At 39.9% G+C, this 22,899-nt stretch overlaps 1 protein-coding gene across 3 annotated transcripts in view; it reads right to left on the bottom strand.

Annotated features, from left to right (window-relative positions):
• Nucleotides 1-329: 329 nt before the first annotated feature.
• Nucleotides 330-22,899, bottom strand: part of SYAP1 (synapse associated protein 1) — a 42,214-nt gene continuing 19,644 nt past the window's right edge. For all 3 annotated transcript variants that reach the window (XM_037822640.1, XM_037822641.1, XM_037822642.1), the window contains exons 4-9: nucleotides 22,024-22,097; nucleotides 17,364-17,503; nucleotides 14,873-15,021; nucleotides 4,558-4,616; nucleotides 3,980-4,127; nucleotides 330-1,729 (exon numbers count right to left, since the gene is read on the bottom strand). In XM_037822640.1, the coding sequence (XP_037678568.1) occupies nucleotides 1,602-1,729; nucleotides 3,980-4,127; nucleotides 4,558-4,616; nucleotides 14,873-15,021; nucleotides 17,364-17,503; nucleotides 22,024-22,097 (698 nt within the window). In that variant the 3' untranslated portion in view covers nucleotides 330-1,601. The remainder of the gene's footprint in view (nucleotides 1,730-3,979; nucleotides 4,128-4,557; nucleotides 4,617-14,872; nucleotides 15,022-17,363; nucleotides 17,504-22,023; nucleotides 22,098-22,899) is intronic.

The raw sequence follows: 22,899 nt of genomic DNA, 5'->3' as shown, positions 1-22,899 counted from the left end.
CTGGACTTCTATTGCCATTTTAGGCTTTTTACTTTATCTGAAACCTTTGTTTTTGTTGTGTTTATTCAGCCTTCATCAATAAGAATTTATTGCATATACTAATAGCTAGGTCCCGATATGTTTACATCTAGGATTTTAAGCTACTTAGAAACATTTAACAAGTTTCTCTTCCTCCAGCAAACCTTATGAAAAAAGTTTTTCCCTCTAAGAGTATCTCAGCAGTTGCCAGTCATCATCGTCTCTGAACCCAAACTAAGTCGTGAATGACAGTGGCCCAATTGGAAGTGTCGCAGCAATGGGGTCAGTTGTTCCACAGAATACATTCTGGCTTTAAGAAAATTTGAGTTTATTGCTATAACCCAAGTAATTTGATCTGAGATAGTTTGGCTTATTCACCCTTGTGAATCCCAAACTATGAACAGAAGAGTAATGCTTGGACTTGTAACCCCGATCTCTTGTTGACTATACCTTTGTTGGAGGACCACAGGCTAATCAATCAGTAAGGGGCCAAGAGTATGAATATGTACATTTTTCTTATTTTAAGTGTCTTAATTCTATGACCCTTTGAAATAAAGTCTCCTTGAAAAACAGGAAAGTTTCAAATGGAAGCAAATGTCAAAGTTTTCTGACATTAAGCCACCTTGCTTTTTTAAGATAATCAGATTCCACGAGTATGTGCCTGCTGGTGTAGCAGAGTACAAGTAGGATTAATCCATAAAGTTCTATTAGCTGTATTCAGAAAAACACAATTTTATAAAGACTGACAGTTTAATTAAGACAAAGCTAAAACATTTATACATGGTGACAATTTAAACAAGAACAAGAGACTTTAAAGAGACTTCAGGCTTCTGAAGGTCACTAATACAAAAAGGATGAACGACCCCACTTTGTACAAATACCATGATGTGAAGTTTAGGAAAACAACATTAAATATGGTATAGTAAAAAAAGAGAAAAGAAAGAAAAGGAAAGGAAAACGAAAGCCATAAAGAAAAGCAAATATTTTTGCACAGTATTTTGGAAAGTCAAATGTGTGCTGTTTATATCATTATGATCAACAAATATTATTTTATCTTTTGGCTTCCAGATGGAATTTTAGAAAATACTTAGCAACAAAATCATCCTGAAAGTGCTTTCTTTCAAATTCTTTGGTATAATTTGGTCAGTTTGAGAGCCATTGATTCATTTAAGGACTTTAATATACACATATTAAAGAAAATGCAATGAGGGATACAAGTGGTTAGAAAACCACGATTGAAGAATAAATTATGTTTTGACCTCACAGAAAACAAAACTCTAAAATTTTATTTGAGTATCTGTGACAGAAAGATATCTATACCAACTACAAGAACAAGTCTAACTAGATTTATATTAAAGAAATATTACATAAAACATTCCTTCTTGATTATTAGAATAGCTGTTCTGTATACTTTTTTTAAAAAAGTAGAAGCAAGTTTCAGCTTGATGAAAGCATAATGAAGCAATTTTGAGTTTCAATAAAGTTATATTCTTCTGTGCCTTCTAATTCATTGAGTCTGAACATCTAGAGTTTACTGTCAGTTTGCAGAGTGTTAAGGATTATTCTTTTATTTCAGGAAACAGCTAATTTTCCTCTTCGAGCATTTTCTCTATTTCCTTATCCCAGTTTTCATCTCGTTTCTCTGATTCTGTCACCACTTCATATTCTTGAAGTTCCTGCTGTAGTTCTTCTTCCCAATCTGCAGAATCCTCTGAAAAAAAGAAATGAGAAGGAAAAGATTCTCTCTGAACTCATAGTGTTGGTTTTGGTTTCAACAATTCAGCCAACTTTAATTACCTATGTAAGTCCTGGTCACGATCATTTTTTAAATGTTATCAGGTTTCACCACTATGTGTGCTCAGAAAAACTGAAGAAATCTTAACAGCGACCAAAGAGAAATATAATTAGCAAGATAAATTTGTTAATGTAGAAGAAAGGCATCATATGTTGTCATAAACTTGGGGTGTTATTTTGCTTTATCTAGGTCTCAGAGCTAATTGATAATATTTGGTTTCAAATTAATTCTTACCACTACTAATGATGATGACGATGATGGTAGCAAAAGCAGCTAATGTGTGTCAAGAACTTACTGAGCCAGGCACTGGGCTAAGTGTTTTCTATATCACTCTTTTCATCCTTAGAATAACCCAAGGACTACATTTCACTATTACACACATTTTACAGAGGGGGAAATGAAGGTTTAGAGGTAAAGGGACTTGTCCAAGATCATGCAGCTTGACAGTGACAAATGTGGATGGAATCAGAACTGGTGGTTCCACATCCCATGCTTCTCCACTACACTGCCAAGATCCTGTCTCCCTATAGTGGCAGAGAACCCAGGATCTGAAGTCACAGTCTCTTGCCAAAGCCTGGCCTCTTATGTGTTCCTCCATTTTAGGTTCTCAAACCAGCCTTCCACGTTGAGATTTAAAACAACAACTTTCAGCTTGGACGTATATCATAATATACCTTTTTACATACATAACTATATACAGGATAAGGCATCTGTTATGTTGTATTATAAAACAATCAGAAAACACGCACACACAGGGGCTATTTAGAAAGTAAATGTAAACTTCATTTTTATCTTTTAAAAACTTAGTAGCTAAAGAAAACAAAAACCAAATGTTTGTAATTTTTCTGTAGCAGTGACCTCTAGGAAAAAGATGCTGCGTGTTGTGTAGGAAACCACCAATTTTACACACGTTTATTAGGTGCTTACTGAGTGCTAAGCTCTATCTATCTTAGGTACGTTAGGGAGATTAAAAAAAAATGAGATGTAACTGCCCTTGAGGAGCTTATAATTTAGCTGGGGAGCCAAGACATATAGTATATATAAAAAATATTAAGTGGCTCAAATTAGAACTACAGTAGGAATTTAGAGACAAAACAGCTTGCCTGGAGCAGAAAGGTGAGCTGGCCCAGGCTCTTTAGAGTCTCCTGTGGGGCCACTGCTACCAGCTTCATCGCTAGAAAAAAAAGGGGAGAAGTCTGCTGCAGCTATGGCCTACAGCCAATGGGGCGTGTCCTCTTCCTTCTTCAGGAGCAGGCAGCCATCTTTCATGGGAAAACAGAGGGAAGTAGGCGGGATCTGAGCCAGGGACAAAGGCCTAGAAAGCCCAAGTTTTCACTTCCCCACTGGCTTCCCTTTTCCCTGCCAGCTCTTCCCCATCTTCCTTCCCAATTCTCTCCTCCAGAGTCCCTTCACAGCATAAACACGGTTTTCAGGCTCAACTCTGGGAGGCTAGCTTCCTCATTTGGGATATTCAGCTTATGGAATCATAGAATGAGCCACTGCTCTTTACACAACCTGAAAGCACCATAAGTCTGAGAAGGCTTCATGAAACACACGGCATTTGACGATTAACTCAATTCTTTGCTTTCCATCCAGTAGAAAGCCAGTAATTTGTCCTGGCATGTCAAAGAAAGCAGCCCCACCTCTTGCTCTAGTTCTTTTTGTTGTTGTTGTTCCAATTACTTATGTTTTTTTAAAAGGCAGCCTGCTCCTTTCCAGAAGTGATGCTTCTACCGCACATACCAGTTGGGAAAAGAATCTCCTATATACAAGCATAAACTTGGGCAAATGCCAGGGTTTAAAGTGGAAGGCTGGAGAGCAGTGTCTCCATGTAGCAGGAGCACATACCTTCTTGTCCTGTTCCTGTACTTGTCTTTGGGGCTGAGGTCCTTGGATCAATCACTTAACCTCCCGGGGCCTCAGTTTCTCCTCCCTCTAATGGGTGTGTATGTGTGTGTGTGGGGGGGTTTCATCAGATGGGTTCTAAGGTCCAACCAGACTTCAAAACCTTCTAATCCTCTTTGTGCTTAGGGTAGAGGCCTGGTCATGTTTATCAGAATCCACCAAAAAGCGAATCAATTTGAGGCAAACTTTACAACATATTTTTATATATCTGCTTTAGAATAATAATTTTCTACAATCAACTAAGGAAATTTTTTTTTTTACCTTCCAATATAGTCGCCTCCTCTTCCTTTTTGTCAAGTACTAGCTGCTCCATTTCTTTCCTCAGATCCTCCTGATTTAAGTTACAGGCTTCAAAGGCATCACTGACAAACTCAGAAACACCTGGGCTAGTAGAGACCTCTTCCTCATCCTGAAATTCAACAAATGAAGCTCTTGAAATGGATTTTTACATGACGTTTATGTGGTAGAGCTCTTGTTTATAGTCATCACATAGTATAATGCAGCATAATTTTCATTTCCTTCCTCTGCTAGTTATAAGCTAGATCACTGCCCTTCAACTTTCTAACTTGCAAAGTTGCTCAGAAACTAAATGAGTTACCATCTTAGTCTATTATTCTCACTCAGTTTGGATCACTCAACCATTCTAGCTAATCCCCAATGCACACATCTAGAATTATTTACGACAGTAAATGTCTCATGTCTCAGCTGTACCATATGCCTTTACTTCAAAACAGATAAAACCTGTATTCATAAGTAGTTTTAAATGGCATCTGAGTTAGATACAGATTTATTTCATTTCCAGACATCCAACTACTAGGTACAATGCAAAACTGTATTACCTCTTGAGGTTTAAGCTGAGATTTGATTACGACAGGTGGCGTTTTGGGCCGAACTGCCTCTAAGAAGTGAGAATAAGAGAGACAATAATTGCTTGATTCAATTCTTTTTTTTTTTTTTTTTTTTTTTAATTTCAGAGACTAACATTTATAATAGTTTTTTATTTTATTTTATTTTTTATTTTTATTTTTTTTTTTAATTCAGTTTTATTGAAATATATTCACAAACCATACAGTCATCCATGGTATACAATCAACTGTTCACAGTATGATCATATAGTTATGCGTTCATCACCACAATCTATTTCTGAACATTTTCCTTACATCAGAAAGAATCAGAATAAGAATAAAAATATAAGTGAAAAGAGAATACCCAAACCATCCCCCCATCCCACCCTATTTGTCATTTAGTTTTTACTCCCATTTTTCTACTGATTTTTTTTCAATTTTTTAACTTTGTTTATCAAAAAAATTAAAAACAAACAGGCAAACAACAACCAAAAAAACCCCACAACATTTCAAACAAAGCAATGGATTAAGGAAAACAAATAACCTAAAATAACTACTTTGCTTCCAATATGTTCCTACCATACCCCAAGAAAATTAATAAACCATGTCCAAACAGAGGAGTAAGAAAAACAAATAATCTAAAATAACTACATTGCTTCCAACATGTTCCTACCATACCCCAAGAAAATTAACAACCCCTAAGAAAACAAAGGAATAAGAGAAAAAAAAAACCTAAAATAACTCTATTGCTTCCAACATGATCTTACTATATCCAAGAAAGTTTACAAACCATAATCATTCCTGAGCATTCCCATAACATTGAGATTACCCTCCATAGTTTATCTGTTCTTATTACATTATCATTCCCCCTCCACTAATTGGTATCTCTAGGTCCCCTACATTCTACAGTATAAAACATTGTACATTTTTCACAGAATTCACATTAGTGGTAACATACAATATCTCTCTTTTTGTGCCTGGCTTATTTTGCTCAGCATTATGTCTTTTTTTTTTTTTTTTTTTTTTTTATCTTCATTTTATTGAGATATATTCACATACCATGCAGTCATACAAAACAAATCGTACTTTCGATTGTTCACAGTACCATTACATAGTTGTACATTCATCACCCAAATCAATCCCTGACACCTTCATTAGCACACACACAAGAATAACAAGAATAATAATTAGAGTGAAAAAGAGCAATTGAAGTAAAAAAGAACACTGGGTACCTTTGTCTGTTTGTTTCCTTCCCCTATTTTTCTACTCATCCATCCATAAACTAGACAAAGTGGAGTGTGGTCCTTATGGCTTTCCCAATCCCCTTGTCACCCCTCATAAGCTACATTTTTATACAACTGTCTTCGAGATTCATGGGTTCTGGGTTGTAGTTTGATAGTTTCAGGTATCCACCACCAGCTACCCCAATTCTTTAGAACCTAAAAAGGGTTGTCTAAAGTGTGCGTAAGAGTGCCCACCAGAGTGACCTCTCGGCTCCTTTTGGATTCTCTCTGCCACTGAAGCTTATTTCATTTCCTTTCACCTCCCCCTTTTGGTCAAGAAGATGTTCTCCGTCCCACGATGCCAGGTCTACATTCCTCCCCGGGAGTCATATTCCACGTTGCCAGGGAGATTCACTCCCCTGGGTGTCTGATCCCACGTAGGGGGGAGGGCAGTGATTTCACCTTTCAAGTTGGCTTAGCCAGAGAGAGAGGGCCACATCTGAGCAACAAAGAGGCATTCGGGAGGAGGCTCTTAGGCACAACCATAGGGAGGCCTAGCCTCTCCTTTGCAGCAACCGTCTTCCCAAGGGTAAAACCTGTGGTAGAGGGCTCAACCCATCAAACCACCAGTCCCCTATGTCTGTGGTCATGTTAGCAACCACGGAGGTGGGGTAGGCGAATACCCCTGCATTCTCCACAGGCTCCTCAAGGGGGCACTGCATCTTTTTTTTTTTCCCTTGTTTTTTTTTTTTTTTTTAACTTTCCCTTCTTTTTTAAATCAACTGTATGAAAAAAAAGTTAAAAAGAAAACAAACATACAATAAAAGAACATTTCAAAGAGACCATAACAAGGGAGTAAGAAAAAGACAACTAACCTAAGATAACTGCTTAACTTCCAACATGTTCCTACTTTACCCCAAGAAAGTTACCTAATATAGCAACATTTCTGTGAACTTGTACCTACTATATCCATCAGAAATTAACAGACCATAGTCATTCCTGGGCATCCCCAGAACGTTAAATAGCTTATCTGTTCTTCTTGGATTATTGTTCCCCCTTCCTTAATTGCACTCTATTGCTAGTTCCCCTACATTCTACATTAGAAGCCATTTGTTTTACATTTTTCAAAGTTCACATTAGTGGTAGCATATAATATTTCTCTTTTTGTGCCTGGCTTATTTCACTCAGCATTATGTCTTCAAGGTTCATCCATGTTGTCATATGTTTCATGAGATCGTTCCTTCTTACTGCCGCGTAGTATTCCATCGTGTGTATATACCACATTTTATTTATCCACTCATCTGTTGAAGGACATTTGGGTTGTTTCCATCTTTTGGCAATTGTGAATAATGCTGCTATGAACATTGGCGTGCAGATATCTGTTCGTGTCACTGCTTTCCGATCTTCCGGGTATATACCGAGAAGTGCAATCGCTGGATCGAATGGTAACTCTATATCTAGTTTTCTAAGGAACTGCCAGACTGACTTCCAGAGTGGCTGAACCATTATACAGTCCCACCAACAGTGAATAAGAGTTCCAATTTCTCCACATCCCCTCCAGCATTTGTAGTTTCCTGTTTGTTTAATGGCAGCCATTCTAATCGGTGTGAGATGGTATCTCATTGTGGTCTTAATTTGCATCTCTCTAATAGCTAGTGAAGCTGAACATTTTTTCATGTGTTTCTTGGCCATTTGTATTTCCTCTTCAGAGAACTGTCTTTTCATATCTTTTGCCCATTTTATAATTGGGCCGACTGTACTATTGTCATTGAGTTGTAGGATTTCTTTATATATGCAAGATATCAGTCTTTTGTCAGATACATGGTTTCCAAAAATTTTTTCCCATTGAGTTGGCTGCCTCTTTACCCTTTTGAGAAATTCCTTTGAGGTGCAGAAACTTCTAAGCTTGAGGAGTTCCCATTTATCTATTTTCTCTTTTGTTGCTTGTGCTTTGGGTGTAAAGTCTAGGAAGTGGCCGCCTAATACAAGGTCTTGAAGATGTTTTCCTACATTATCTTCTAGGAGTTTTCTGGTACTTTCTTTTATATTGAGATCTTTGGTCCATTTTGAGTTAATTTTTGTGTAGGGGGTGAGGTAGGGGTCCTCTTTCATTCTTTTGGATATGGATATCCAACTCTCCCAGCCCCATTTGTTGAAAAGACCATTATGACTCAGTTCAGTGACTTTGGGGGCCTTATCAAAGATCAGTCGGCCATAGATCTGAGGGTCTGTCTCTGAATTCTCAATTCGATTCCATTGATCTATATGTCTATCTTTGTGCCAGTACCATGCTGTTTTGGCAACTGTGGCTTTATAATAAGCTTCAAAGTCAGGGAGTGTAAGTCCTCCCACTTCGTTTTTCTTTTTTAGAGTGTCTTTAGCAATTCGAGGCATCTTCCCTTTCCAAATAAATTTGATAACTAGCTTTTCCAAGTCTGCAAAGTAGGTTGTTGGAATTTTGATTGGGATTGCATTGAATCTGTAGATGAGTTTGGGTAGAATTGACATCTTAATGACATTTAGTCTTCCTATCCATGAACATGGAATATTTTTCCATCTTTTAAGGTCCCCTTCTATTTCTTTTAGTAGAGTTATGTAGTTTTCTTTGTATAGGTCTTTTACATCTTTGGTTAAGTTTATTCCTAGGTACTTGATTTTTTTAGTTGCTATTGAAAATGGTATCTTTTTCTTGAGTGTTTCTTCGGTTTGTTCATTTCTAGCATATAGAAACATTACTGACTTATGTGCATTAACCTTGTATCCCGCTACTTTGCTAAATTTGTTTATTAGCTCTAGTAGCTGTATCGTCGATTTCTCAGGGTTTTCTAGATATAAGATCATATCATCTGCAAACAATGACAGTTTTACTTCTTCTTTTCCAATTTGGATGCCTTTTATTTCTTTGTCTTGCCGGATTGCCCTGGCTAGCACTTCCAGCACAATGTTGAATAACAGTGGTGACAGCGGGCATCCTTGTCTTGTTCCTGATCTTAGAGGGAAGGCTTTCAGTCTCTCACCATTGAGTACTATGCTGGCTGTGGGTTTTTCATATATGCTCTTTATCATGTTGAGGAAGTTTCCTTCAATTCCTACCTTTTGAAGTGTTTTTATCAAAAACGGATGTTGGATTTTGTCAAATGCTTTTTCAGCATCTATTGAGATGATCAATTGATTTTTCCCTTTTGACTTGTTAATGTGTTGTAATACATTGATTGATTTTCTTATGTTGAACCATCCTTGCATGCCTGGAATAAACCCCACTTGGTCATGGTGTATGATTTTTTTAATGTGTCTTTGGATTCGATTTGCAAGTATTTTGTTGAGGATTTTTGCATCTATATTCATTAGGGAGATTGGCCGGTAGTTTTCCTTTTTTGTAGCATGTTTGCCTGGTTTTGGTATTAGATTGATGTTAGCTTCATAAAATGAGTTAGGTAGTGTTCCATTTTCTTCAATGTTTTGAAAGAGTTTGAGTAAGATTGGTGTCAGTTCTTTCTGGAAAGTTTGGTAGAATTCCCCTGTGAAGCCATCTGGCCCTGGGCATTTATTTGTGGGAAGATTTTTGATGACTGATTGGATCTCTTTGCTTGTGATGGGTTGGTTGAGGTCTTCTATTTCTTCTCTGGTCAGTCTAGGTTGTTCATATGTTTCCAGGAAATTGTCCATTTCCTCTACATTATCCAGTTTGTTGCCATACAGTTGTTCATAGTATCCTCTTATAATTTTTTTAATTTCTTCGGGATCTGCAGTTATGTCACCTTTTTCATTCATTATTTTGTTTATATGGGTCTTCTCTCTTTTTGATTTTGTCAGTCTAGCTAGGGGCTTGTCAATCTTGTTGATCTTCTCAAAGAACCAACTTTTGGTGATATTTATCCTCTCTATTGTTCTTTTGTTCTCTATGTCATTTATTTCTGCTTTAATCCTTGTTATTTCTTTTCTTGTATTTGGTTTAGGATTGGTTTGCTGTTCATTTTCTAGCTTCTTCAGTTGATCCATTAGTTCTTTGATTTTGGCTCTTTCTTCCTTTTTAATATATGCGTTTAGTGCTATAAATTTCCCCCTTAGCACTGCTTTTGCTGCATCCCATAGGTTTTGGTATGTTGTGTTCTCATTTTCATTCGTCTCTATATATTTAGCAATTTCTCTTGCTATTTCTTCTTTAACCCACTGATTGTTTAGGAGTGTGTTGTTTAACCTCCAGGTATTTGTGAATTTTCTAAGTCTCTGATGGTTATTGACTTCTAATTGTATTCCATTGTGGTCAGAGAATGTGCTTTGAATAATTTCAATCTTTTTAAATTTATTGAGGCTTGTTTTATGTCCCAGCATATGATCTATTCTGGAGAAAGTTCCATGAGCAATAGAAAAGTATGTGTATCCTGGTGCTTTGGGATGTAATGTCTTGTATATGTCTGTTAAATCTAATTCATTTATCAGATTGTTTAGGTTTTCAATTTCCTTATTGGTCTTCTGTCTGGTTGATCTATCTATAGGAGAGAGTGATGTGTTGAAGTCTCCCACAATTATTGTGGAAACATCAATTGCTTCCTTTAGTTTTGCCAGTGTTTCTCTCAGGTATTTTGTGGCACCTTGGTTGGGTGCATAGACATTTACGATTGTTATTTCTTCTTGCTGAATTGCCCCTTTTATTAGTACGTAGTGGCCTTCTTTGTCTCTCAAAACATCCCTGCATTTGAAGTCTATTTTATCTGAGATTAATATTGCTACACCTGCTTTCTTTTGGCTGTAGCTTGCATGAAATATTTTTTTCCATCCTTTCACTTTCAGTTTCTTTGTGTCCCTGTGTCTAAGATGAGTCTCTTGTATGCAACATATTGATGGTTCATTTTTTTTGATCCATTCTGCGAATCTATATCTTCTAATTGGGGAGTTTAATCCATTTACATTCAACGTTATAACCGTGAAGGCATTTCTTGAATCAGCCATCTTATCCTTTGGTTTATGTTTGTCATATTTTTCCCCTCGGTCTATTAATATCCTTTATTGTACCCATACCGAATCTCTTTAGTACTGAACCTTTCTCCAAGTCTCTCTGTCCTTTCTTTGTTTCTCTGTCTGTAGGGCTCCCTTTAGTATCTCCAGTAGGGCAGGTCTCTTGTTAGCAAATTCTCTCAGCATTTGTTTGTCTGTGAAAAATTTAAGCTCTCCCTCAAATTTGAAGGAGAGCTTTGCTGGATAAAGTATTCTTGGCTGGAAATTTTTCTCACTCAGAATTTTAAATATATCGTGCCACTGCCTTCTCGCCTCCATGGTGGCTGCTGAGTAGTCACTACTTAGTCTTATGCTGTTTCCTTTGTATGTGGTGAATTGCTTTTCTCTTGCTGCTTTCAGAACTTGCTCCTTCTCTTCTGTGTTTGATAGTGTGATCAGTATATGTCTCGGAGTGGGTTTATTTGGATTTATTCTATTTGGAGTTCGCTGAGCATTTATGATTTGTGTATTTATGTTGTTTAGAAGATTTGGGAAGTTTTCCCCAACAATTTCTTTGAATACTCTTCCTAGACCTTTACCCTTTTCTTCCCCTTCTGGAACACCAATGAGTCTTATATTTGGACGTTTCATATTATCTATCATATCCCTGAGGTCCATTTCGATTTTTTCAATTTTTTCCCCATTCTTTCTTTTATGCTTTCATTTTCCATTCTGTCATCTTCGAGGTCACTGATTCGTTGTTCAACTTCCTCTAGTCTTGTACTATGAGTGTCCAGAATCTTTTTAATTTGGTCAACAGTTTCTTTAATTTCCATAAGATCATCCATTTTTTTATTTAGTCTTGCAATGTCTTCTTTATGCTCTTCTAGGGTCTTCTTGATTTCCTTTATCTCCCGTACTATGGTCTCATTGTTCATCTTTAGTTCTTTGAGTAGCTGCTCTAGGTGCTGTGTCTCTTCTGGTCTTTTGATTTGGGTGCTTGGGCTTGGGTTATCCATATCGTCTGGTTTTTTCATATGCTTTATAATTTTCTGTTGTTTTTGGCCTCGTGGCATTTGCTGAACTTGATAGGGTTCTTTTAGGATTTGTAGACCAATTGAAGTCCTTATCTCTAATTTATCAGATCTACCGCTTCGTGGAGTACACTTTCTCTAACTAACCAGCAGGTGGCGTCCACGAGCCACCTGTTCTCCACAAGCCAGTTCTCCCCTGCTTAGCCTTTTTGGTGAGTGGGGGAGTGAGTCTTGTGGGGTCCAATTGGTGTACCAAGCTTGCGTGTGTAGTTGGTGTTGCCTGCCCTGTATATGGGGCGTGTTTCTGGGCAGTCAGGGAGGGGGGGGGTGGCTCTAACAATCAAATCTCCCTGGTGATCCTAGAGTTTTAAAGCTGCTGCAATAGTCTAATCCTTCAGTTCAGTCCTGCCACAGTTTGTCTCTGCCACTGACCCACAAGTCCTTGGTATTGGCGTATGGCTCCAGAGACTTGCAAGTGGGCCCCTCTTCCAGGCCGTGCACCCCGGGTCCTCTGTTGAGGGATGACTGTGCTATGTCACAGGTGAGTGCCGTCCCCCCAGGGCAGTTCTGGGCTGCTGGGCTGTGTAGGGAGGCTCCCAGTCTGCTGAAATGATGGCTGAATGGGGCTTTGTTAATTCACACTGCTCTACCTTCCCAACTCTGGGACAATCAGCTGAGGTTGCAGGGAAGGCTAATGTCCACACCCAGTTTTGTGGTGTGTGCCTGTTATTTGAAGCACTTCCGTCACACTGGGTTGTCTGGGGCAGTTCTGGGCTATGGGGCTGGTGATGGGCAGGAGTGTTTCCTGTCCACCAGGATGATGGCTGTGAGCGGACACCCCCCTTTTCTTGGGAAGTTGTGGTGTTTAGTGAATTCTCTCAGCCACTGGATTATTACGTTTTGTCTCAGAGCTCTCCTAGTTCTGCTCTTGACTTGACCTGCCCAAATAGTAAGTCTTTGAAGCTTTGTGTATTGGCTTCTTAGAGTAATTGTTTTAGAAAAAGAAAAAAGGATTAAAAAAAAAAAAAAACGGGCCCTCCTCAGAGATCTAATGGGTTATTGAAATGCTAAGAGACAAAGCAACCAGGGCCATTAAGGAAAGGTCCATAGGGCAGAGAGATCAGCTTTTCTTCGGGATTTGCATATGCGCCTCAGGGCCCTTCCCCTTTCTATGTTCACCAGAACTCCGAAAATCCTCCGCTTTTATTTTGGAGTTTTTCGTGTTGTTTTTTTTCTATGCCTGTCTCCTCTCTGCTGGGCTGGCTGCTCTCAGATTCTCTGGTGTCTGGTCTCAGTCTATCTATGGTTGGATTTTGGATCAGTAGAATGAGTTTCCGATAAGGGCTGCCACTGCACTTCTCCCTTCTCCTTCCCGGAGCTGACAGCCCCTCCTCCCACGGGACTGAGCCTGGGAGGGAGGGGCGCGGGTCCCCTGGCCGCAAAAACTTACAGATTTCGCTGATCTCAGCAGTTCCACGTTTTCATGAGTGTTGTATGAAGTATGCCCAAAGTCAGATTGCTCTGTGGTGTCCAGTCCACGCAGTTCCTGGCTTTCTACCTACTTTCCTGGAGGAGTAACTAAAACATACAGCTCACCAGTCTGCCATCTTGCCCCGCCTCCCTTGATTCAATTCTGAATACATATTATAATAACAGGTAAAATATCCACAAGCATGATGATACTAGGTAATTTCCAGAAATGAGCTTTTAAGTTATGTTTTCAGCTTTTCTGACGTTATTACAAGAAAGAGCCATGTGAAACCATCAACACCTTACTTTGGGGGCTATTGTTTAATATATCATCATATTCAATGCCTCTTATATAAGATTTCAAGCAGGAAATAACGTTTGCCTTCAGCGCTAGCAAAAGTCATTGAAGAATTGTTTGCTGTTTCTTTTAGGGTAATGTGAATTAAGTTTTCATCCAGTTTCCCTTTCCATGAATGCTGGAAAATGCAAAGTAAAATTTAACGCTCAATCACAGCATCCACTTCACTGGATCTGCCCTCTGCTTCCTCATGGGACCCATTTTTTTATTTTGTTGACCTTACTAGATATACCATCTTTACTGAATATGCCCCCTAAGTCCATTTTGTTACACAGGCAATATTTGGTCAAATGGCATTTTTCAATAAATTTAATAGAAGGAAATGCTAAATAATGATATAGCCAGTTGGGATTCATGTTAACATCCAGATCTGAATGTGTAGAGCAACTTCATTACATTTCCCTGTCCCTAAATGCAGTGTCAGATCATTTCTTAGAACAGTCTGTACAACCCATACCTTAGGTTTTGCTTAGTCATTTACAATTCCATGAGCAAGAAATTACCCCAACTCATGCGAGGTAAACCTACAGGAATAATTAGCACCTACACACAACAGGGGCTCATTAAGCATTAAAATATAGCATTAAAAAACTACACTGTGAATATAACTAAGGCCATTGAAATGTACACATAAAAACACTTAAAATGGCAATTTTTGTTATATATATATGTTATCCCAATAAAAATATGGCATAAAATACACCTTACTTTAATTACTATTATAGATATTAATAGTCGCTGATATTATGAAACACTGTTCCAAACAACAAGGGGTAAAGTGTCACAATAAGGAAGAGTCAAATGTTAAACAGCGTCTGAGAGCTGGATCCTCATAACTTGGAATGGAATGGAGTGTAATTCTGCTCTAATGGCTATACTTATTTAGGAAACATCATCAGGCTTAATGGAAGACTGAGAAAGAAACAAAGGAAAGGAGGTGGAATGGATCAGAGGGGAGACCAGGAGGCATGGAATGTCACATGCAGTGAAGGGCAAGAAAACAGGGGAAGATGACTGGTAATCAAGGGACAACTAAGGAAAAATAACCAGAAATGAGAAGAGACAGACTGAAGTCAAGGAAAGCCTGGGGAAGACGCGGATGAGCTAGGGCAGAGAGAGAGCAGCAAGAGAAAGACACTTCCTTTGGAAAGAAAAGAATTTTTCCACACAATGATGACATTTATGGTATATGCAAGATGATAAGTTCACTAGAGTCTCTAAGTTAAGATAAATTTGTTTTTGTTAAAGTAATTCTTTTGACAGACTGAAGCATTTTTTTCTGAATGTACCTGTCAGTGGCAAATCATCTTCTCTGCTGTTGTTGTTCTCCTCCTTTCCCACGGCCTGCTGCTGGGCGGCCAGGGCGGTAAGCTGTGCTGACTGCTTTATCAGGGAGACGCGGTAAAAGTAGTTCCTCCAAAACACTTCTTCCTTCACACTTTCACAGACAACGATACATTTGAGAATGCATGTGTACAATACATACAGGGGTTATTTGTTGTAGAGGAGATTGGAATAGATGACACTTAGGAGCATGTTCAAATCCCAAGTGAGGTACAAAGGAGATTCTCATTTGCTTTCAAATAAAAAGAAGAGTCTTCTTCTTGATATTTTAATGATAACAACACTCTGCCCTAAGCACGGGGAAAACAGAGTACTGCTGAGAGAGCAACACCGCCAACTGGGGAGACTGGCAGGAGAGCCAGGACTCCTCCAATTACTTGCTGTTTAGGAATTAAATGCTTTGAACAGTGAGAAGAAAGGATTGTGGGTATTGTTGCTTACGAAAGGAAATATTTTGGCAGTTTGCTGATAACTAGCAATCAATAAGAGTTAACAATGAGGTGGGGGGTGTTGATAAAAAGATCTAAGTGCAGTTCAACCTGAGAAAGCTACAATGGTTCTCAAACTTGGCTGCATATTAAAATCCCCTTGTGTGGGGTGTTGACACACAAGTGGGGTTAAGTGTGTGTGTGGGTGGACTGGAATGGGGAGTCAGAGCCTGAGCAGGCGAGGGGGTGGTGGCAGAAAAGGGAGACTGGTTTCAGACAGAGGGGCTGATCAATTAGGTCCACATATTAAGGATAGTGGAAACCAGGGGAAAGGAGTTACAAATATAGAAAGGGAAAGAACTAGAATGATCCCTGTCATGAGATACCACTGTGGACACATGGTTTTCATTCAATACAGGTGCAAATGAGTGTATGTGTGCATATACAAGCACATACATATTCCCAGCTCTGTCCTTCTGGGAGGGCCAAGGAGCAGTGATACCCCAATAGCACTGAGCACATCTAGCACCCAGATCTTGGTTTCTAAATACCATTTTCCACAAAAAGGAACCAGGGCTCATTGGCTGATTCCAGGGTCAAGGGCAGGCAAAGTACAAGATGAGCCTGGAATATCTTGTTCCAAAAAGCAAGGACGTGCGCAAAGATCGATGGGAAAGCAGAAGCCAGCTTGAAAGAGCTCCCACTGGCTAAATCAGTGACAATTTGAACATTAAAATAAATAACAATAGCAATGGATTATAGTCCATGGCATAAAACAGGACCATGAGTCCATACAGATATGAATACATGACTACAGTGAAAGTCTGATGAGCAGTGGAATATTTACACAATTTCAAAGCACCTCCCCACAACATATTTATTACTTGAAAAGGGGGAGATTAATTTTACAGACAAGAAGCCTGGCAGATACCATCTTAATCAAGGGATCAAAGTAAACAGCAATAGGACAAAAGGACAGGTGTGCCACCTGATAGGACAAAGGAGACTAAAGAGACACGACAACTAAATGCAATGTGCTGAGCCTGAACTGCATCCTTTTCTAAAATGGACATCATTGGGACAAATGGCAAAACTTGAATCGGGTCTGATGTGTAAATGATTATTTCCTGATTTGGATGGCAGTACTGTGGTTATATCAGAGAATTCCTTGTTTGTAGGGAAATACACATGAACGCTTTCAGGGCGACGGGGCATCAGGTCAGCAACTCGCTCTCAGAAGATTCAGGAAAAAAGTTGTTATACTGTACTTCCAACTTTTCTGCAAGTTGTGACTGTTTCACTATAATAATTAAAAAACCACTGATAACTGTGCTTGTCTCAGAGTAATTAAATGAAATCTCCAAGGTAGAACACAACAAGACTAAACAAAATCATGAACATATACATGCACACAAAAATGTACTCCCCTTCAAACCAGGGACAGGCAAGGAATGGGTTTGGTGACCTACAGGGTATGTACAATTTTGTTTTTGTTCTTTGCTGGAGTGTTGCTACTTTTATGTTCTAAAAATATTTTGCTAGAAATGACAAAAGGGTGGGAGAATGCCTTTCTACAGCCTGTCTGATTAGAAAAGATGCAGGACTCCTAGAATGGGCCAAGTTGGGGGGGGGGTTAGGAAGAAAGCATGACAGAAAAAAAGACTGATGGTGCGGAAGAAAATCAATGAGAAGTACTAGAAAATACTGAGACTCAAGCTTGTGAATCAGGACAGGGCCTGCCTTAGATGAAGACATTATAAGACATAGTTATCACATTTGTGATGGCAAAGCTGGGCCAGGAAGCTAGCTTTTTAAGTGAAAGTGACTGTAAGAGAAGAGCTGCTTAAGGGTAGCAGAGTCTATAAAGCTTATGATTAGATAGTCTGAGATGATTCTGGCCCCATCCTGATGATTCTTCCATGATACTACACGCATAAGCAAGGCCATTAGGAAATGTAAATATACACTGTGTGAACGTGGCACTCTAGCTTGAGACCACACTGCTTACAGTTTAGGAACAAGAGTGAATCTCATCCTGCTCAGCAGCTCATCTTCTTGGAGCATGACCAGGGCAACAGGGTACATCTGGTCAAAGTCAAAATTAAACTGCACACCGGCCGGGGGGTCACGGAGGAAATTCCTTTTGTCCTTTGATGAAAAGGAAACACATATGGAGTAAAAATTACAAAATGCAATTAATATGCAACAATGGATCATTCATTTGACATATATTTAATTCTTCCTAACGACTTCAGCCACCAAGCCCACTGAGCTACCATTACTCTGATTTTGTTGTTGCTGTTTTTTTTTGTTGTTGTTTTTGAGGCCTGAGAACAACTGATCCTTTGGTATGATATTTTCTAACAATCTTAATTGGAAAGTGCCTCTTAGGAGGCCAGGAAATTGAATCGTAGAAATCATACAAACATGTGTTTGTTTTAATGGGCACCTTTAGGTATGTGAAAAGTAGTATAAATACTCCTAAAAACATTTTAACGTGAAGTTCAAGAATCAACCAACCATAGAGGTCACATCAGGAAAAGTGAAACCCACAATCTAACTCATTTCATAGATGTGTACAGACTGTGCTTTCCGTACCAGCCCTCTGGGACAGAACATGCAGGCAAGGCTGTGCCCAGGCACTGCCACTGAGCTCGGCCAGATCAACCCCTGGACCAAATGCCTGGGAACACTCCGGTGACTGGGAGAGAAAGTTCTTCTCCTCAGAGAGCGTCCAGCCTGGGAAAGGCCCGATTCTTCCCTCATCAGACACTGGCTGGGCAACAGCATCGGGACCGGGTGCTCTGCCCTGCCCAGCTTGTTGGTAATGATTCTGTGAAGTGAGCTCCTCCATCCTTATTTTACAGATAAGGGAACAGACTTAGGAAGGAAAAACAGGACTTGTGCAAGGTCAGATGGATAGCAGAGTGGCAGAGTGGGACTCCAAATCTTCCCCCTGCCAGGGGGAAGGCCCACTCTATCATAGTTGTACATTCAGTGAGCTGTCTACCCTGCTCTCAGCTCTGTCCATTTTAGCCATGGACAGTCACTTGATTTTGCAAGAGGAACACCACCCCATGGTGTGGCAACACTGCAGGGACACTGAGATCCCGGCATGCTTCCAACCTCCTCAGGCAATCCGCACAACTCCTGCGGACTGTGTCTCATGCAAACTTTTGCTGCAAAAGGCCTGGTGCAGGAATGTCTGCTGTGGTAGAGTAGTGGAGCAAAACAACTAAATCCACTCCCCCTGCCCTGCCATCAGCCAGCCTGCCTTTGAAAGTACCCTATAAATAAAAGCTTCAAATGAATTTTTCATGCTGCTGAATGAGGGCTCAGAGCACTTGAAAGTAAGGGCCACAGAATCCACGATCCATCAAAAGGTACAGTGGTTGACTTCAAGATAAAACTCTAAACTTATTCTAGTACTATAAAAAGGTCCTTCATGATCTGGATCATTATCAACTTCCCAATTGTATGTTACAGTCCAATCACACCAAACAGCTTGCAATACCCTGGACCCAGAATGTCAAACCCTGCCCCATCCCCCAACGTCCCATACCATCAGCCCCAGTGTCATAGTTTCTGGGAAGTTCCTTGGGACCATCCTTTTCCATCTCCAAATACATGAAATACCCCTCTCTTCTGTTCTTCCTCAGCATCCTGTATTATAGCACTTATTACAGGGAATAATATTATATGTGCATTTATTTAGCAGCTCTCTAGTAAGCCAATAGGCTCTTTGAGGGTAGTTACTGTGTCTAATTTATCTCAAGTCTAGCACAAGGCTTGGACCAGTGTAGTAAGTAAAAAAAATTTGCTGAATTGAATTCTCACAAGCACCTAATAAAAACGGTACTAGCAACTTCTTTTGACATATTATGTGGCCTTAAAGACTCCCCGATTTGGGTAGATTAAAGAGTTACTCTATTTTACTCTGAATTCTCTCAAACTAGCCTGGCTAAGTCAAAGAATTTAAGGCAATGATGGCAGAGACTGCCTGTTGTCTACCAGTTTGCCACTGTTCTTCCTTCCTTCCTTTCAAGAACAAAACTCTTGAGTTCTAGCTGGGGGGTGTGACACCCAGCCAGAGACCGTATTTCCCAGGCTCCCTTGCTTCTAGAGCTGGCCATGTGTCTAAGCTGCCAAAGGGATGTGAGACTCAGTGACAGGTGCAGTTTCTGGGACTTGTCCTTAAAATGGTTTGGCATGCCCACCTCTTTCCCTCTTCCCACCTGCTGAAACAATCACAGTATTAGGGAGTTGGCTTCAACCATATAGAAGACAACATCCTAGGGACTAGTAAAGGAAAAGACAGAAGGAACATGGGTCCCTGGATGCCTTCATGGAGCAAAGCCCCCCTATTTGCCTTGGACCATCTACCTCTGGACTGACAGACAAGACAGACAGAAGGGGGAGAGAGAGAGAGAGAAATAAACTCATGGCTTATTTAAGCTTGTTTATTTTTTTCTCTCTATTATAGCAATTTAGTTGCTCTCTTAACAAATCTAGCAGCCGTTATAAAAGAGGCACTAAAGAGGGTTCGAAGCCTCTGGGTCATGCCAAAATCTCAGAACTCCCTTCAGGTGTGTAATGTGTGCATACATCATCTGTTCAGCAGATGTGCGTGTAGTACTTGCTGGGCTCCCTGCACTGAGCTGTGAACAGGAAGGATCAGGTCTGTGCCTTAATGGAACTTACATTTGAGTTGGGGGGCAGGGAGAGGCAGAGGTAAGGATGAGGTTTAGGTTGCTATGGCTATGAGATGGGATAAGAGAGTGGAGGGCTGAAAGGGTGGTGAGGGAAGGGCTCTATGAGGTCACATCTGAGCTGATATCTGAGGAAAGATGTGGGGTGGGGGTTTCAGGAAGAGGGGACGGCAGGCACCATGGCCCCATAGTCAGACGGGGCTTGGCCTAGATGTGGAACAGAAAGAAACAGTGGCTGGAATGCTGGAAGCTGGAGGAGCAGGATCCGAGGAAGGAGGCGGAGACGTTGGCAGAGGTCAAAGGCCTCAGAAGGCAGGGGAGGGAGCTTAGGTTTTAGTCTAAGAACACTGAGATGCCACTAGAAGGTTCTCTGTAACAGAGTGATACACAGTGATTTCTGCCATAAATGGATCCTTCTGGCTGCTGAAAGGAGACTGTACCAGAAAGGGGCAAGAATGGGAGAGCAATCTGGATGCCTCAGGTGGGTGATGAGGGGACCAGGACCTGGTGGTGGCAGTAGAGAAGTAGACTAGAACCATATTCTGCAAATAGAACTGACAGGAGACAGTAATGAGTGGGGGATGGCAGGGGAGACGACTCAAAGGAGACTCCTAGGTTTGTGCTAGAGAAATGGTAGGTAACCAGAATCTTCTGTGCTGGAGGAGATGAGAGGAGCAGGTCTGGGGGGCAGAGGAGCTGTGGGGACTTGATCAGTATTTCATGCTTGTCCTCAAATGACACTGACTCTCAGGATCCCACTTGTCACCTTGGGATAAGCAGGTATGTGACCTCAGTGTAATCAGTAAACAAAATACATAGTATTCACACTGAAGTAGTAATGGATGCTCAATCCTTTAAATATTTTACTAAATGTAAAGAAAAATCCTTTAAAGACCATGGGGGAGAGAATAAAACATGGGACTAGATAACATAGTGAACCCTCTTCAGGGTGAAATGTTCTAGAATTGATTGTGGGGACGAATGTGCAACTCTGTGAATATACTAGAAGACAACGATTATACTCTTACGATGGATTGTATGGAATGTGAATTTATCTCGGTAAAGCTGCTTAAAAAAAAAAAGACCATGAGGGATGGCAAAGGAAAGGAGGTAATGTCCAGTTCTATGTTTGTTTTATGTGTTGAGGTTCCATTTATGATCTTGTCTGGTTAAAAAAAATTAAAGGTGGGTTAAAAATAAAAGCTTAACAACATTGATATAGTAATAAGAGCTATTCATTGAGTCATTTGCCATGCTAGGTGCTGAGGATAAGGAGATAAAAGCTAGCCTCTGTCCTGTAAGAGTTTACAGTTAGGTGGAGAGCACAGATAAGAAGCAAATAATAGTTGTGACATTTGTGAGTCTCCTTCCCTTACCTGTAAAATGGGGATAGACATTCCTACCTATCTGGACCTGCTGGGAGGCTCAAAAGAGATAAGGTGTGAGAAAGGACTTTCTCAAACCATCAATGGCTACCCAATTGTTAACTGCTTTTGCTACATTTTCTCTGAAGTCCTGAGAAAAGATTTTGTGGGACAGCATGTGGAATTTTACTCCTACCAATTTCCAATAGTTTCAAACAAATACATTAGAGAGTTAAAGAGAAAATTTGGAATACAACCATTTCATATGGAAGAATTAGAATTCTGCTTATAAACTTTATATTAGAGCATATCTCAAAAGATTATCTTAATGTAATAGAATCCTTTTAAGGCTGAAATAATTATTGTACATGATAGGCTATACTTTTACATTAAGGAAAAAAGAACTTAAGGATAAGCAAATTAAAAATCAGTGAAAAAAATAGTGAAAGTTGATGTGTACAGTCCCAACAGCTCAAAATATTAAAAATTTGTGTACAAGAAAAAATTTCTGCTAAGGATAAAGTCATGTTAACATAGACACGGCATGACAGGAAGAAAGTATGTTCAATACCCGGTCTCATAACCAGAAACTTACAGCTGATAAGGCCAAGATTTGTTGTTGAATTGTTTCTTCATCATGACTGTCAACCCATGGCGGCACTGCTGCTTCTGTAAGGTTTTAATGGCAAATAGGAAAACAGAAAAACAGGTTTCAATGGTGACATTGCAATCCATGCTTTGAAAGAGGAGCAAGTTGTTACATAATTTACCACTGCATTTCAAATACGAACATTCCCCACAGTACCCAGACTTAATTTATGAATCTTGCACATGTATACATTTGGTTAAAAGAAAAAAAATCACATGTACCTATCTTATGACACAGCAATTCTGCTACTAGGCATATAACTGTTTTAGTTTCCTAGGCTGCTGAAAGCAGATACCATGAAAAGGGCTGGTTTAAACAATGGGAATTTATTAGCTTAGAGTTTAAAGGCTGAGAAAAATGCCCAAATCAAGGCATCAGCAAGGCAATGCTTTCTTCCCCAAGACTGGCTGCCAGAGATCCTCAGCTCCTCTGCCACATGGCAAGGCACATGGCGGTGTCTGCTGGTCTCTCCCTTCTCTTCCCGGTTTCCTCTTTCTGTATTCATTCCATTTATAAAGGACTCCAGTAAGAGTGATTAAGACCCATCTTCAATGAGGTGGGTCACACCTTAACCGAAGCAGCCTCATTAAAAAGTCCTTACAATGGGTCCACACCCACAGGAATGAATTAGATTTAAGAACATGCCTTTCTGGGAGAACCTAAGATGGCGGCTAGGTGAGACAGGGCAAAAAAACACCTCCGTGAAAAATACTAGATAAAAACCAGAAGGTGACCCAGAATACCGGTTTCAGCGATGCACCAGCTCGACGGGGTCTGCTAGAACCACAGGGGCCATACACTTAGTGAAACCAGGAGTCTGCA

The sequence above is a fragment of the Choloepus didactylus genome, chromosome X (genome assembly GCF_015220235.1).
Source record: "Choloepus didactylus isolate mChoDid1 chromosome X, mChoDid1.pri, whole genome shotgun sequence".
Lineage (NCBI taxonomy): Eukaryota > Metazoa > Chordata > Mammalia > Pilosa > Megalonychidae > Choloepus > Choloepus didactylus.
The sequence above is the reverse complement of the archived record's forward strand: the minus strand, read 5'-3'. Positions and strand labels throughout refer to the sequence as shown.